The sequence below is a fragment of the Cebus imitator genome, unplaced genomic scaffold (assembly GCF_001604975.1).
Source record: "Cebus imitator isolate Cc_AM_T3 unplaced genomic scaffold, Cebus_imitator-1.0 Scaffold474, whole genome shotgun sequence".
In the NCBI taxonomy this organism is placed as follows: Eukaryota; Metazoa; Chordata; class Mammalia; order Primates; family Cebidae; genus Cebus; species Cebus imitator.
In genome coordinates, this window is record NW_016107789.1 from 324,141 (window position 1) to 341,341 (window position 17,201).

Here is a 17,201-nt window from a genome sequence, read left to right on the forward strand (position 1 = left end):
TCTAAGGGACAAAGAGGCACAACATGTAAACATTTTAGCAGCTGCCACCTCACACGCTGACAAGTGTAGCTGCTGATTCATTTGGCCATCACAGGGGCCCCAGGAGTTGATGTGCTATCATCTCTGATTTTAAACGTGAGGAAACTGTGTGAAGGTAAGTGCTTTGACCTAAGCCACACATCCAGGACAAAGCCAGGAGGCCAGCCCAGCCTCCCCATGGCCAGTCCATGTTCTTACTCTTATTCCACCATCCCCATTTAAGCCCTAGGTCTGATCCTGGATGTCAAATCCAACTGGACCATAATTATAGGAAACACACAGAGCCTACCATGCTAGGTACCTCGTTAAGTACCTTATCCATATTAACCCACTCAGTCCTCAGAACTAACCTATGAGTATGAACTATTATTATCAACCCATTTACTAGATAGGAAAACTGAGGACAGCAAGTCTGTAACTTGCCCAAGGCACACAGATTAGTTAGGGATAGATTTGAGATTGTACCCACCACGATATGGCCCAGAGTCCCCATACTCCACCCGACACTGACCGCAGTATTCACACAGGACTGCTGGGCTCCACTTGCTCCACAGATGGCAGTGGCCTGGTGCTCCCACTACTGAGGCAGCCTGGAACAGGAAAGCAGGCGTGAGTCGGTACCTGTGGCTCTTGAGCTGGTCTCTTGGCCTACTAGGCTTGCTTGGTTTTGTCAAGATCACAAACCCATGAGACTTCACAAACACAACTCCACCACCCCTCACAATAGTAGAGCTCAATGTGAGCAAGTTGTTTCCAGCCTCGAGTCTCTCCTTTGCACTGTCATGCTCCGTGGCCTTTAAAAAGGCCCATCAAGCATGGTGGCTCATGCCTGTAACCCCAGCACTTTGGGAGGCCAAGGCAGACAGGTCACCTGAGATCAGGAGTTTGAGACCAGCCTGGCCAACATGGTAAAACCCTGACTCTATCAAAAATACAAAAATTAGCCAGGTGTGGTGGTGTGCACTTGTAGTCCCAGCTATTCCAGGAGGCTGGGGCAGGAGAATCACTTGAACTTGGGAGGCAGAGGTTACAGTGAGCTGAGATCGCGCCACTGCACTCCAGCCTCGGTGAGAGAGACTCCTGTCTCAAAAAAAAAAAAAAAGGGCCCATCAGAATTGTCTGTGACCAAAGCTGGGACACTGAGATGTCACAGAGCAGGAGCAGCTCTCTTCCTCAAGATCCCATTATAGACCCCAGTGGCAACACAGGGAAGGAGGCTAGCCCCTAGAACCTTCCACCCGCACGCTTTCCATGGGCCACTTCACCCACATAGACTATGAAGTGCCACTGCTCTCAGCAGTGAGGAGAAATGAAGCGCCTTGCTTATGATAACACAGAGAACTGGTTTCAGACCCCAGATATACTCAGCTAATTGACAATAAGAACAGAGAGTGACAGTGGCCAAGAGAAAGGAGGCTAGTGCAGAGTGGAAGGCCAGGGCTGGGACGAAGGTCATGAAAAGCAGTTCTGACCCGCACGTGAAACACATTTATTAGAAGAGTGTGACACCAAAATGTAGTGGAATTCCATGGGGGAGACATTACTCAGGGCTTAGCTATCAAACGCAAACAGGTTTTATTCATCTAGATGGGCAGTTCATTTAGAAGTTCTTCTCCCTTGTCTTGAATGTGTCTACATGAGTATGTAAAAGAGAAACAAAGTGACAACTCAAAAAAAGAATATTTTAATAAAAATTACTCATAAAAATCCTAATAAATTTTAAAGAGCAAAGTATTCCTTATTACATTTATAAAAGAACATTTGGTCCTTTTACAAAAAGCTCCCTTTTAATTTAAATACATTTCTTATTTACAGATTAAACATAAGATATAATCTACAGTCGCAAAGCATATTGCACATTACAGAGAGAGAAGCATTTGTGTATTTCAGTAAGTTTTCCCAGAGTTTCCAACCCTACACTTTGTAAAAAGATTTACCTTTCTTATGCATAATAAATAAAAATGCAGCTTGTATTTTGCTATTTAAAACTAAAACAAAATAACCTTTAAAAATATTATTCCTCTGCCTCACAGAAAGAAGGAAGAGGGTATAGAATCAGGGAGTTCCACAGGTTCTTGACATTCTTACCAGATTCAAGCAGGAGCATAACCCTGAGCCCTGCGAAACCTGGGACACACGGTCCAGTCCGCCCCACCTCCTCACCTTCCCAAGGGGTCCCTGCCCTGCAGGGAAGAGGCACTAGAATAGGAGCTGGATGTCTGGGAATAGACAGGAAAACTCAGGATTTTCTTCTAAAGTCCCTGCTCAGTCACCCTGTGGCTAAAGTAATCACTCAGTCCTAACTTTTCACCAGCACTAAATTTGAAAAAAGATCGTTGCTTTTGTCAACAGACGAAAAAAAATTATCAAAGAGAGAGGCCTCTGGGGCCCTCCAGAAAGCACAAAGGAATGTCTCATGTTGAGTCTACACAATCCAAAGAGAAATTACAGGTGGCAATCATTCAGTAAACTGAACTAAGAAATCATTAAGAGGAATATTTTCCTTTGGTGGGAAGAAGGGAAAAGGGGAGGAAGAAGTAAGGCCCTCAGATTGCACAACGGCACTTACCAAACCAGGTACTTCCTAGTCATGTGCAGACACTATCCTGGTGCATTTTTCTTTAAATACATAGAAAATTATTTAAGTGTCACATGCACACTCCATGATCTAAGACAAGAAAAGCCCAGGACATCATCAGAACCTGGGGATTCGGTTACAATGAATAAGTTCTGGCTCAAGCGCTGGAAAAAAAAATAAAAATAACAAAAATAAGGGAAGATTTGAAAACAGAAGCTGGTTTTTCACAACAGCCAGTGCAACTGGAGTACCAGGAAACCCTTCCTTGCCAATTATTCTTCCAGAAGGGATTCCTCAGTCACATCAACTAAAGTAGCTAAGCCTGCCCTGTAATGATTCGTAAGTTTGTTGTGAGAGAATTACGCTTCATCAAGCCAACTATAAGACAGCTTTCTACAATAATTCTGCAAAATGCTTCCATCATATTGAGCAAAGCTGACACTAGACACTAGCTACATGTGGGAACAGGAAAACAGGCCAGGCTCAGAGCTGCCGCAAAGGATGAAGTCCACTCAGATTCGAGGCATTCCTGGGGCAAAGCACTGAGCAGGGCAACTTCTCTGGCAATCTCCTCCTCAACCACTCTCCACCCAGTATTTCAGAACACAGAAAAGAAGAAACTGCAAAAGCCCTGCAGGATATATCACAGTTGTTGATATTCTGATTTTCAAAAAGAAAGCAGGTAACCTTTGAAGCTGGCTCAACGAACCTTCTTTTTACAATGGGCACTAGACAGCCTTCTGGTATCCAGCCCCACAAACCACTGACTACATAGCATCAAACTCTGGACTGGGTAGGTCTGGAAGCTCAACAACCAAGATTAATATACACTAACTCATTCACCCTCAGTCTCACCCATTGGTATGAATTCCAGTACCCAGAACTCAAGAGGGTTTGTGACTTAACATAAAACATGTTTCCTGGCAGACTGTGGCCCCTGAGAGGCACGTGCAGCGCTCAGTGCACTGCAGGCACGAGATCCCTGCTCCCTATTCCAGGAGCATGAGAAGGAAGGAATGCCCGAGCTTGCTCAAGTGACAGGCAAAGCACCTCAATAAGAGAACGCTGGAGTGCTTGCTTACCCACCACTGCCGCCACGGAAGCCAGAGCGGAAGGAGGGGAGCGCCAAAAGAGAAATCACAGGCATGAAGAACTCACCTCCTTCTCTGACGTGTTCTATTTTCCCAAATGGGCCACTAACAGTCCCAACCCTGTTTGCCCAGAGACAAAGGTACAAGTATGCTCATGTGTATACATGTATGTGCATTTAACATTTTTAGTGAGTCAATGAAAACATTTAAAATATATATACTATTCTCAAAGTTTTCTATGCAGTAGATGGGACACTGTTAATAAACAGAATAATGCTTCTGAAATGAAAAAGGTAAAATAGAAGCATTTTATTTTTTCTATTTTAAAACAACTGGTGTAATGTTTAAAAGACAGAGATGATACATTACTGAAAATCCTCTTTTCAAAAATCTCAAAGAACTGAACTACATATCTATTTTTAAAACCATAACACTTAAAATTTTCAAAAAAGAAGAGGATTTCTCCCTTTTGACTAAAAATGCAACATAAGCTTAGACAGTGTTTATTTTTAGCTTTGAAAAAATGTACATGAAATCCTTAGAGGTGGGCAAGCAGTGACAGGTGAGAACTGTAGTATTCGAGGCTGGAAGTTTTAGGGATTTCCTACTCTTTCTACTAGAAGGCATTTCCACCCATGACGCTTCATGGAAGCTAGACTAGGGGTCAACCCTGCCCCACTGTGTACGAGTAGTGGGTGTTTATCAGTGTGGGTTCAAATAGAGATGTTCTGGCTAAGAAAATAACAAAGAAAGAAAGAAGGCATTTTAGCACACCTTCCTCCTTTTACATGCTTACTTATACAGGTTGAAGGCAAAGACGGGCCAAGCAATTTCCATCCCCCTTTCATCACAGTCCCACCATGTGGCTAAACAGGCCTCTTGAAAACACAGCAGTAGCTGCGACATCCAGTGGCCAAAACCAAAACCCATATAAGGCACTAATCTATAGCCTGTATTACACAGAGAAATGGCTCAAGGATACTAAAAAGTCGTGTGATCCTTTCTTTCTCCCTGATTTAGCTAATTGGCACTAGACACAGGAAACAAACACAAAACAGAACTCTAACCCAAATACGGTCAGAACTGAGAATACTTGCTTAGGAAATATAAGAAAGATGGACGCTCTGACGATCTTAGGTATTGTTCTCTCCCTAAAAGGCACCTGGTTCTGGAACTATGTGAGTTCCTCAAGTAAATTCATATTCAAAATGCAAAATACCATCCAAAAGATCTGTCAGTTAACCTCTTAGTCCATGACATAATAACTTAAGAGACTATCTGTTAAGAATTCTGGTTAAGGCCATTATTCTTAAGCAAATAATGTGTAACACTGTGAAGCTTAGTTGGGGCATACATGAAAAAGTAGATGACTTTTTTCCCCCATGTGATCCAAAATCATGGTTGGATATCAGGGGCAGAGCCCAGTTATCCAATAACAGAAAGGATGACATTTTCAATGCAATTAAGTAGGGATACCAAGTGAACCACAGGCCCTTTTGCAGAAATTTCACTTCCAATCCTCTAACAAAGAAGTAGCTAGCGAGGTACAGTGGTGCACACCTGTAATCCCAGGTACATGAGAGGCTGAGGCAGAAGGATCACTTGAACCCAGGTAACCCTGTCTCAAAAAAGTATCAAGACCCTGTCTCAAAAAAAATAAATATAAGTAATAAATTTTTTTTTAAAAGAAATAGCAATACTCCAGTATAGTAAGTGCCAGTAAAGTGAAGAGACTTAGGTTCTAAAGTATAAAGCTATGAACATCAATCCAAAGATGCCCCATCTATTGTGCTTATAACATCAGCATGTCATAAGAGGCCAATTTCCATGTACCTTCTTACTTCATATTACATCCTTAACAGGGCATTTTATTGAACAGGAGAGAAACAGTGAAGTGTGTAAGAATTAACCAGATGTGGTGAGGCGCTGCACAGAAATTCCTACACCATCATGGACAGTGAGACTTCTATCCCCTTTCATTTCAGACTGGACTTTGGCACGGTCTGGGCTCGGTTGTTAAGGTCTGGTTCAAGATGAGGCCTCACAGACAGCAGATCAAATCAAGCCAACCATCTGGTCAATCTGTCGCATGTAGATGCTCTTTAAGGGCAGTGAGTACCTCCTCTCATCAGGTACACGATTGCACTAGAAAGACACAAACAAGGGAAAATTAAATTCTGAATTAAACACTCACAAGTTGATCTCTCAGAAAATGTGGCTGGATGACTTAATCTAGGGTTTCTCGGCCTGGGAACTCCTGACCTTTGAGGGCAGATAACTGTTGCGGGAGGTGCCTGTACACTGCAGGACACTGCTTAGAGACACTGTTCCAACATCCCTTGAGGAGCAAAATCACCCTCAGGTGAGGACCACTTACATAATCTAATATCCTCACTTTATAGATAAAGAAATGGCAGATCCAGGGAGGCTAAAAGGCATCACAGCAACTGCTTAGTGGCCAGGACTGAAAACCACATCCCTGGAGTCCTAAGTCCACCCAGAATTTCAGAAAACTTTTCTGCTATTTGAAAATACTGTTTTTCTGAGCTGTGTTTTTCCCATTCACAACTAAACTCTAAATGCTTAAGACTACGTTTTGTTTTTTTTTTAATTCAATCCCCCAACCAATCCTTTGTGTCCTCAAAGGAGATGCACGTCTTGAGAACTAACCAACTGTGATATCCCTGGAAGCAGTTGTCTAAATACGTTCATTATCCGCTTCATCTCCAAAGAAGCATTTTCCTCATGCCCTGTGCTTGAACTCACTACGCCCTGCTCCTCATCCCTGGAAGATCAAGACTGGCAGGCCCTTCCATTGGTCCTGACTGTCCCCTAGGCCAGCTCTCTGTGTTTTTGCAGGTGCTACTGCTTCTGCCTGAACATCCTTTCTGGGGATACCCCCTCATCCTTCAAGGATCTCCAGCAAGTGACTTCCTTGGAATCCCACCTTGATTTTCTCTGGAAATTATTCCCTCCCCTCTGTGTTTCAACAGCACTACAGACAACGCCTCAGATGGAAGTGGACTCCTCACTAGGCCATGCCCCTATCCAGAACTGGGAGCCCTTCTGAGGGCCTCAATCCCTGGTGCCTGAAATCATGGGATCAGATCTATTAGTGAATGTGGCAGGTCAGAGATGTCTCCTTCCTAAAGAGAAGACGCTGCCTGGGTCCAAATCCTGGCTCCACCATGGGACCCAAATTTCTCTGCGCCTCCCTTCATTCATCTGTAAAATGGAGATGTTAAAAGTACCCACCCCTCACAGGGCTGTTGTGAGAAGTAAACAGGTCAACCCACAGAAGCGTTTAGAGTGGTGCACAGGTTAACCCTGGTATGTGTTTTGTAAGCGCTGGCTGTCATGAGCTCTTCTCCCTCTAACTCTCCTACCCCTTCTTCCCGATTATGCTTTGCCCACTCAATCAGTGCTCCATGGCCTGATGAAAATGGGGGCAGGGGTGGTTATCGACACTCTGGCCTATCGATTTGCTTCACAGACTGATGGTGAAGACCTTCACTGGGGCATTAATGGAAAAGCACTGAAGCACAGTCTATGACAAGAGGGCGCCCCTAACGCCAAGGCAACCCATCTCTGGGGAGGCGGCTGAACACCTGACCGCTGAGGCCCTGAGGGATAACAAGATTTGAAATTTCAACTCATCCACATTTCCCTATCCTCACTTCCAAACCATCCTATTTGATTCAAATCAACACAGCTACCTGATACTTTCACTAGGGATGCAAGGACTTCCATTTCGAAATCTTTCCTGCTGCTTCTCAGGACAATTTAGGTATGGAGTAAAGCCCTACTCTAAATGAATCTGGGTGTTTGCGGCACTTCGAAGAGCAACTTCATTAGGACCGTCCTGCCTATGACTGCTTTTTTCTCTTCTCCTGCTGGTAGGTGATTTTGCTGAATGTCTTCCATTTGCCTCTCCAGGCCCACTGATGGATCATATCAATAGACTCCATCAGCCTCCAGTTTCTGCCCCGGGCAGCCAAGAAGATGCTCCAGAAGGCGAACAGGGGAGCAGGGAAGAATCACATGTTGACTCTGTCAGCTCCCTCCAGGCAAGGCCACAAAAGTCAGATCTGAGCAGTGGCTCCTGCTGGGTGGCCGCTCCTCCCACAAGACTTCCCACTTCCGGGACCCTGCAGCCATTCTCTCCACTGGCGCCTGTAGCTAGCAGTGATGATGCCACCGCTGCTCCTGTGATTTCTCTACACCCTGACAACATCTATGTAAACGGTTTCTTTAGGAGGTGTTTTCAAACCTCCCAATCTGCGTACACCATCAGTTTTCTGTCAGGAAGTCTGAACAACTAAGGAATTAATAGTATATTCTCTTCCTCTATATGCAATTCACCCCTCGAAGAAACAACTCACGTTGGAGCTGGAGTTGATAACTTTTAACTCGTGAGGTTTCAACCTGTGCACAGACTTTCCCTCTTGGTCCTGCCCTCCCTCTTCAGAGAAGAATTCCTTCCATGGCAATTCCCGAAGATGTTCGTCCACAGATATAATGTGTCCCTCTGTTGTGAACATGTATCTGGTTCCAGATTTGTGTACCGGATTGTCTTCATCAAACAGCTAGGCGGAAGGGAGAAAAAGATACAATCAATTACTGTAGCACACTTGGAACTGAATCATGGGGGAGTGTCTCAGCTACACAGGGAGTAGAATCTGCTTGGGCCTCATGCTTCTCAGTGATAAACGAGTGAAAAGGAATTGACTGACAACTGTGGTGCCCAGTCCAGGCTGCAAGGCAGAATCAACTGCCTCATCTAAACTCATAGCGAGACCCACCTCCTCCCTACACATATCCTGTCCAGACGCAGAGACTCAGAAATTCCAAGGCTAAGACCCAAGCACAGGTAGTCTCTAAGAGCTCCTTGGATGATTCCCATGTGCTAATTAAGAGTTCTCCTGCTGGAATTCTAGAGCTACCCCCAACATCACACACACCTAGACCCTGAACTGTAAATGCTGGCAGGGAGGAAGCAAGTTTTATCCATCACCATATCCTAGCACAAAGCCCAACACATCTGCCAACATTCAGTTCATTTCTTGCATAACATGGGCTGGGCTCTGAAGATGCAGTGGCACAAGGCATAGTCCTTTCCTTCAACGATGCATGCGACATGGAACGCAAGAGCATCTAGAAAGAACATCTAACCCAATACAGGAAGCATCAGTGCAGGAGAAGGCAAGTGTTCTGTGAATGCTGAATGAATACACACCTAGAAATTCTTAGCAACTTTATTGGTCACCTAAACTATTTCAAGACAAGGAAAAATGAGATTCAGTGCAGCTTGTCATTGTTTGCACAGTAACAGGAGAAGAATGGGGCATACCCCAGCATTTTCCTAGACTCTGTGTTCTTTCATGTAACATACCCTACAGGGTCACTTTCCTTTACTCTAAAACTTGCCTCGTTAACATCCCTCTGACACCACTAGCTGCTGGATGGAAATACGCAACTAGGCTCTGGCCAGCCTGATTCAGAACTGAGCAACCTGCACTGACAGCAAGAACCACTGCACATGCAGGAACCAACAGCAGGACGGCTGTCTTCCCACTGGACAGACCACATGGGCTGTTGGTGGACATACCTCTGTAGTCGTCTGTGAAAAGACACCAGACACAGAAGAGTATCATCTTAATGGATCAGACCAGCAGCTCCAAAACCTGGCTCATGTGAAACCACTGGAGGCACTTGTCAAAACGACAGATTTCTGAGGCTGCTTGTTTTAAAGATTCTGACTCAACACGGCTGTAATCTCAGCAAAGGCCCTAGGGTGATTCGGACCCAGGTAGCCCCAGGCCTATGAAACACGGAACTAGATAAATGCAATTTATCACAGCTGCTTCTATCTCTGACCCTCTGTTGAAGTTCTCAGTTGCCACACTACCTTATAACCAGGAAACCCTGCCCTCTGTTTACATGTAGCCATACTGTGGAAAGTGGCAGGGGGCATGAGAGTGGCTATATCTGAGGCCGAGGGGTGAGGTGGAAAGAGCACCACAGAGGGAGTCAGGACCACGGTTCACACTTCGGCTCTGCCACAGCCACCCCCATACTTCAGGCAAGTCACCTGACTTCTGTGTAGGCTGTAGTCTTGTGAGAGAAAGAATGAACATATGAATATTAGGTAATACCAAAGGTTTTTTTCAGGACACACACACACACACACACCATGTGCCTGAGGATGTGTGTATGGACAGAGACAAGGCTGGGTTGCGGGTCTTGGCCAAGATCACAAACATCAAGAGAAGTGAGAAGGCATTATGAACACAGCTCCCTTTCTCAGAGGCGTCTTCTCCAACCACTGCACTAACACTGGTTCTGTATCATTCACTACCAGCATTTCCCACAGTTTGTACTCGTAAGTTCAATTCTTGGTATACTTGACAAATGGCTTTTCAACAAGGTTGGAAACCATGAACGAAGACAGTCATATCCTTTTGTTCTGACAGCATTTACATCCCCCGGAATATACAACGTCCAGCATGTAGCTGTGGCCAGTATCTGTCAGATAGAAGACTGTGCGAATGCTCCCTCTATGCAGTACTAAATACTCCTGGGTTCATCTTGCAACACACATACCAGATACAAGTATTTACAGGTTTCACTGAGAAAGAAGCTCTCCATCCGGTCCTCTGTGGACTTGTCGATGACGTGATGCAGCGTGGCATACCCACACCTACAAAACAATCGTCCAGTCAGTTCTGACTCTCCTTCCCACCTGCTGATTCACTTCAGAAGCAGAAACATTCTCTTATCAGAATAATCAACCAGTCACCCAGCACCATATGAACTATGTTTACATTGAAGAGCTCTCCTTTTTTTATAACCTGGGTTGTTTGCAAATTTACTTAGCAAGTGCTTTGGCTGCTAAATTATCAGGTGAATTACAGGCTGTGGGGGTGGTGGCAGGGAACAGTGAAGGGTGTTGGCCAGAAGCATAACAAGGCACCAAGAAAGTGATTGGCAACAAATTTAAAAGGACTAATTCAAATTTCTAGTCCTAATATTTGTAGAATTGACTTACTATTTGAGTATCCTAAGATAATATATATTTTTTAATTATGATATAGTGGGTAAAAAAAAGCACATCACAAAATTGAAATGTAGAGTATGTTTCTTATATATACATATATACACACATCGTATATAAAAATATATTTAAAAGATTATAAGTATGTACACTTCAATACTGACTACAGTTTTCTCTGTATGTGGAGATTACAGTGATAATATTCTACCGCTTTATATTTTCTGTACTCCCTAAACATGTTAGTGTATGTGTTATTGTATAACTAGGGAAAGAAGTTAATGAATACCCATAATCTGCTAGAACATCATGGAAAAAAAAGGGCAGTTCCCACTATAATAGAAAGGTTCTACTACACCAAAAGGTAAGCAATTTTCCTATAAATGTAACATTAATGACCTGTTTGTAAATTAAAATGCAAACTAGGATACTTCCCCAAAACAATTTGAAATAAATCAAAAGTGGCTGACAGAAAAAGGAAGGAACTTAGAAAACTGACTTGACTTTTGTGTACTTTTCCAGACTCTGCAGAATATCCATTCCTACATGGAGGTAGAAGGGATTCTTGGTTGCCTAGAGAGAACACGAGAGAATGTGATCCAGCACGGGCTTGGAAGACATGCCATCAACAAGCTTCACGGTGACTGCAGGGCTTCCCCACAGACGAGACGAGTCGCCAGCCAAAGGAAGAAACAGGGCCAGGTCATCTGATCTTGCGGGTCACAACAGATAGAGGACTAAGGTATTCTGTCAGTTCACATCAAAGCATACCTGTGACTTGATTAACTTTAGTCAGGGTAAGGCCACCTGCTCCAGGATAGACGAACAATACTCTACTTTGGTTCTTATGACTAGAAATAAAACAATGCCCACCCTGGCAGTACCGTATCTGAGAACAAATCCAATTTCTATCTTGCCTCAGAACTCTCCAAAAACTTAAGACACAGGAACAGGAAACAGGACCTTGCCACCATTCCAGTATGGCACCATGAGGAAAGGCTGATGAGAACAACAAGGCTTTCCAAAGTGTAAAAGGAGGCCAGCACCCTTTCCTCTCTAGTCACCCTAGAAACCAGTCCTCAGTTGCCTACTCTTCTCACATACTCTTAGATGGTTTTACTAGGGAAAAAAACTTCTCTGGGAAGAGGAGCCTTTATCCAACGAACAGTTCAAAAGTTGGGGATCTTTAACTCATGCCTAGCGCCAGCTTGCAGCAACAAAGAAAACAAGGTTAGCGGTCTCTGGATTAAAAGTGCACAGGGTGTGGCTTCGGAGGGTAAAGCTGTGGAGTACAAGACATCTCTGTAATGTGAAGCAGAAGCTGAAATCAGGAAAGAATTAGTGACAGAAACAAAGGGGAGTTAGCTCACAGGCCACAGGACTAAGCTTAAGAGAAGAAATCAGCCAATAGCTGGCAAGCCATCCTCTATGTACGGCCTTGCTCTGCTGGGCTCACAGAGGCCAAACAGGCGGCTATCACCTTTTCCCTTTTTTGAGAAGTTACCTAAAATTCATGGTTTTACTAAAGGTCCCTCTTTAGGCATGAGGACTATTACCAGTTTCATAGGATTTCTTTCCTTGTTTTTTATCTGAAGCAAATGGCAAGCATTTGGTATAAAATATCATTGAATAAATAAATCCAAACCTTAGTGTTAGCTTCACCACCAGAGTTTCTAAAACTCAGGCTCTGCTTGCTACGGCTGGCCCACAGTGGTCATCTGTTACAGGCCTACCAAATTTCACCAAGGCCAGCTTCTTGGTAAGTTAACCACTTATGCCACTGTGCATGTGAATGGAGGACTCTCAGTGTGTATATATGTATGGCATGCACAGAAGTATAAATATCTGGCTTCAACTGTCAGGAGGAAGACATTTAACAGCTAAAGTCACATTCCCTCTGCCACTGAAGTAATTTCACAACGGATGAACACTACATATATACATATATTTTTTAACATTAAACAAAAACAGGCATCCAGATGAATCCCAGATGATTTCCTTTACAGCCAAGAAAATGAATTTTCTTTTTGTCTGAGTAATTGTTACACAGACTGGGGTTCCACAGTACACTGGTGCGGAATTGCATCCCAAAAACGGGTGTTTTGGTCAAATAAATTTGGAAAACACCTTAGTACAAAAGCTTCCTCATGAATATTTAAAGATATGAGCCATAAATCCTATGGTAAAAACATGTTTCAGCTTTGTAGAATATGAGGTTAAAAACAATACCTTCTCTGTCCTGTGAAGTCATGAATGACACTGAACACTAACAAGAATACAGATGGGGGTAACTCGATCGGAGTCACTCTAAAACAACATAACTCTATATCACTTAGCAAATGTTCATTAAGAACCAACTGCTGGGGTCAGGGGAGGCAGTGAAAGAAAAGAAAAAAAAAAAAACAACTCTAATACCTGGTAGAGGAGATATGTGGATTCCACTAACTCTGGTCTCAGTGGGTAGAAGAGAACGTCAGGGGCCTGCAGCTGCCAGTTATACCTCTCAGGGAGGGCACCATATCGTTTCCATATGGCATAGTAGAAGGCATGAAGGCAGATGGCATCTTCCACATCTCCTATGAGCACCTAAGGAGAGGACACAGGTCATCAGGCTGAGATACAGTTCCTAGAGTGACAAGACAAGGCACAAAGGGCCTGCCTGGGCTCTCCTCTACCCTCAAGTTCTTGCTTGACCTATACATATGGTTGAAGACAAAACCAACCCAAAAGCGACAACCCAGACAAGAAAATACCCTCCCTATCTGGCCAGTAATGCCAAATTGATATGAACTGCACAGAAAAGGAAGTTACATGTACTAAGGAACAAGGAATAAACAACTGAGCACTGGATTATACAAAAATCACACACAGCCAGGAGCAGTGTCTCATGGCTGTAAACCCAGCACTTCAGGAGGCCGAGGCTGGCAGATCACCCAAAGGCAGGAGTTTGAGACCAGCCTGGATAACATGGTGAAACCCCATCTCTATCAAAAGTACAAAAAATTAGCCAGGCGTGGTGGCGGGCGCCTATAATCCCAGCTACTCTGGAGGCTGGAGCAGGAAAATTGCTTGAACACAGGAGGCAAAGGTTGCAGTGAGCCAAGATTGCGTCACTGCACTCCAGTTTGGGCAACAGAGCAAGACTGTCTCAAAACAAACAAAAACAAAAATCACACACAGTCACTTCTTAAGCATGGTTTTGCACTAGTGTGGAATGGCTCTGTTCAATATTCTGGAGACTAACTTCACAAACGGAAAGATGAAAACAGATAGTGTCAGTGACTTCCCAAATCCAAAGGAGACAGAGAATGCTCTGGGTATTAAAAAAGAAAGAAGGGGAGGGAGAAACTCTTTCTAGTGATTGGTTATTCTTAGGAAATCTGATTGCAAAATACCTGCAGTCCAGGGAAAAAGGCCTGCAGAGAGTCAATCCAGGTATTCATCAGCTGCCCACTGAACATGTTCACATTGACATACAGTGGGGGGTCTCCTTCTCCTTCATTGCAGGCTTCCCGCCTGCAAACCCAAGCAGCACATTCACTGGTGAAAAGAAAGCTCACTGACAGATCTCTAGCTCTCCAGCAGTCACTGGTAGTTTCATTTAGATGAAATCGACATTAACTTTTTCTCCTAACTCATTCCTTAAACCTTTGGAGACAGACTGCCTTTAACTATCAACACTAGACTCTAGCAGAAGATAATATTTACCACAGGATCAAAGTTCCTAAGGCAGGCATTGTAATATGTCAGGATTTCACAGTATTCTGCAGAAAGCACTTTGAGCTTTGGGTTTAAGAACGCTGCACGTAAGAGAATTCAGTATATCGTGTGGGCCTATGCTGGATTTCTCCCGAGCAGAAAATCTTGGTTCCTCTGGTACAAACTCTCTTCTTTAGTAATGTCCTACAGCATGGCCTGGAGAAATGCATCAGAGCAAGACCCCTGGGGATTACTGCTCAATTTAGTTTCTGGCTTTGAAAAGCAAAAATAAATTCTACCCAAAAGGTCTCTTACTTAAACACAGCACACACAAGTGGTTCCTACATCAGCAATGCAGAAAAGGGCCCAAGAAAATCCTACCAAGCAGGAAGCTCAGTAGCTGTAACTTGTACTGAAACTGGCCACTTAACACAAAAATACATACAAAGAAAGATCTAGGGGCCAGTCGTGGTGACTCACGCCTGTAATCCCAACACTTTGGGAGGCCAAGTCGGACGGATCATGAGGTCAGGAGTTCGAGACTAGCCTGACCAACACGGTGAAACCCCATCTCTACTAAAAATACAAAAATTAGCCAGGTGTGGTGGCACGTGCCTGTAACCCCAGCTAGTGAGGGGGCTCAGGCAGGAGAATCGCTTGAACCTAGGAGGTGGGAGCTATGGTGAGCCGAGATCGCGCCACTGTACTCCAGCCTGGATGACAGAGCAAGACTCCATCTCAAAAAAAAAAAAGAAAGATCTGGGGAAGAGAGAGTAACACTAGCGTAGAAGCCACTGTAGCTTCAAATGGCTCTCTCTCCTGTCATCCTGTATGCACAATAGAAAATGGTGAATAACATTATTTTAAACAAACTTGGAGAGAAAAAATGTGGTTAACTGTCCTATCATCAAGTATAAAGACCAATTCTAACAATTCTTTGGAAAGTAATAGAACCAAAACATTGTCCTGCGAATAACCGTCTTACATTGTAGATCTATCTGCAATTAAAGCCACAGTTAAACACTAGGACGTGTCAGCTCCTAGAGTAGTGGCCAGTCTCCAGATGGCCCCTGATAACCTCTATTCCTGCAAGTCACATCCGTGCGTAGGCCCCTCCCACACTGTATCAGGGTTGGTCTGGATGACTAATGATCTAGCAGAAGTATTGGTATATCATTCCCAGATTAGTCATGAAAGCACTGTGGGCTGCCATTTTGGCCTCTCTCTTTTTCTCTCAGATCACTCACTCTGGGGGAAGCCAGTGGCTATGAGCTACCTACAAAGACGCCCCTTAGCAAAGAACTGAGCCCTCTAGCCAACAGCCAATGAGGAACTGAAGCCTGCCAGTCACCATACAAGTGGGCCTGGAAGGGGATCTCCCAGCCTCAAGCTGTGGCATGGCTGTGGCCCTGGCCAACAGCTTGACAACAACCTCAGGACAGATCCTGGGCCAGAGTGACAGGCTCAGCTGCTGCTGGATTACTGTCACAAACAAACTTCATGAGATGATGCTTATTGTTTTAAGCCATGAGGTTCAGTACTATGCTAAACAGTGACAGAAAGTTAACACAGCTCTTTGCCCCCAGATGACTAACAAACTAGGAGAGGTGGTAAGATGAGGGCAGAGATAAACAGACCCTGTGAATGTATGTTAAAAAAATACAAACACTTCAGAATGCATTCTGTTTGCTTTACAAGGCAACAGAGGAGACGTTAGGGAGACATACCCTCTTCTTAAGTAGTTCTGAATACTCTGATATGCAGCATTAAACATTTCTAGGTCTTCTTTTTCTCCAAAGAGAATGTAAGATTTCAAGAGGTATTCATAGAAGGAGTCCAGCCCGGCACCCAGGCCACTTTGTTTTCCAACCCAATGGCCCGTCTGAATGTTCACGACGTTGCCTGCGAAAACAAACAAGGCATTTGAGGTCCCAACTGTCTCATCAGGGAGGACATGGATGGGGACGGGCCTCCTACTCCAACCACACTGCTCGTCAGCACCTCTATCCTTGGCATGCAGGAGAAGCAGTAGATGCTTGGCCCTAACATTTTTATCAGTCCTATCAGTAGCTTAGCCTAAACATATTTCTAAATATATAGTGCTTACTGACACAAACATGGGGATAAACATTTAATGCAAAATAAAAAAGGTTTGTCATTTTGCTTTTCCAGATTGATGAAGCATTTCAAAATCCAAGAGTGTTCACAGACTTTAACCCAGTACTGCCATTCCTGGGAATTTATCAAAAAAAAAATTATTATTTTTTTTTCCATCTTTTTTTTTTAAAAGATGGGGATTCACCATGATGGCCAGGCTGGTCTTGAACTCCTGAACTCAGGTGATCCACCCACCTTGGCCTCCCAAAGTGCTAGGATTACAGGCGTGAGCCACCCGTGCCCAGCCAAAAAATAAAATTGCTTTAAAAAGAAAAAGTGGCCAGGCATGATGGCTTACACTTATAATCCCAGCACTTTGCAAGGCCGAGGCAGGTGGATCGCTTGAGCTCAGGAATTCGACACCAGCCTGGGCAACATGGTGAAACTCTGTCTCTATCAAAAATACAAAAAATTAGCTGGGCATGGTGGTTGGTGTCTGTAGTCCCAGATACTCAGGAGGCTGAGATGGGGGTTCACTTGAGCATGGGGGATCACTTAAGCCTGGGAGGCGGAGGTTGCAGTGAGCTGAGATTGTGCCACTGCCATCCAGCCTAGGTGACAGAGAGAGATCTTGTCTCCAAAAAAA

At 44.1% G+C, this 17,201-nt stretch overlaps 1 protein-coding gene across 3 annotated transcripts in view; it reads right to left on the reverse strand.

Annotated features, from left to right (window-relative positions):
- Window positions 1-1,700: 1,700 nt before the first annotated feature.
- The window catches only part of EDEM1 (ER degradation enhancing alpha-mannosidase like protein 1), a 33,130-nt gene continuing 17,629 nt past the window's right edge, over window positions 1,701-17,201 (reverse strand). For 2 of the 3 annotated variants that reach the window (XM_037732850.1, XM_017512625.2), the window contains exons 6-12: window positions 16,186-16,360; window positions 14,155-14,275; window positions 13,175-13,345; window positions 11,259-11,332; window positions 10,312-10,408; window positions 8,091-8,294; window positions 1,701-5,853 (exon numbers count right to left, since the gene is read on the reverse strand). In XM_037732850.1, the coding sequence (XP_037588778.1) occupies window positions 5,764-5,853; window positions 8,091-8,294; window positions 10,312-10,408; window positions 11,259-11,332; window positions 13,175-13,345; window positions 14,155-14,275; window positions 16,186-16,360 (932 nt within the window). In that variant the 3' untranslated portion in view covers window positions 1,701-5,763. The remainder of the gene's footprint in view (window positions 5,854-8,090; window positions 8,295-10,311; window positions 10,409-11,258; window positions 11,333-13,174; window positions 13,346-14,154; window positions 14,276-16,185; window positions 16,361-17,201) is intronic. The other variant, XR_001820116.2, reaches the window with a different exon arrangement.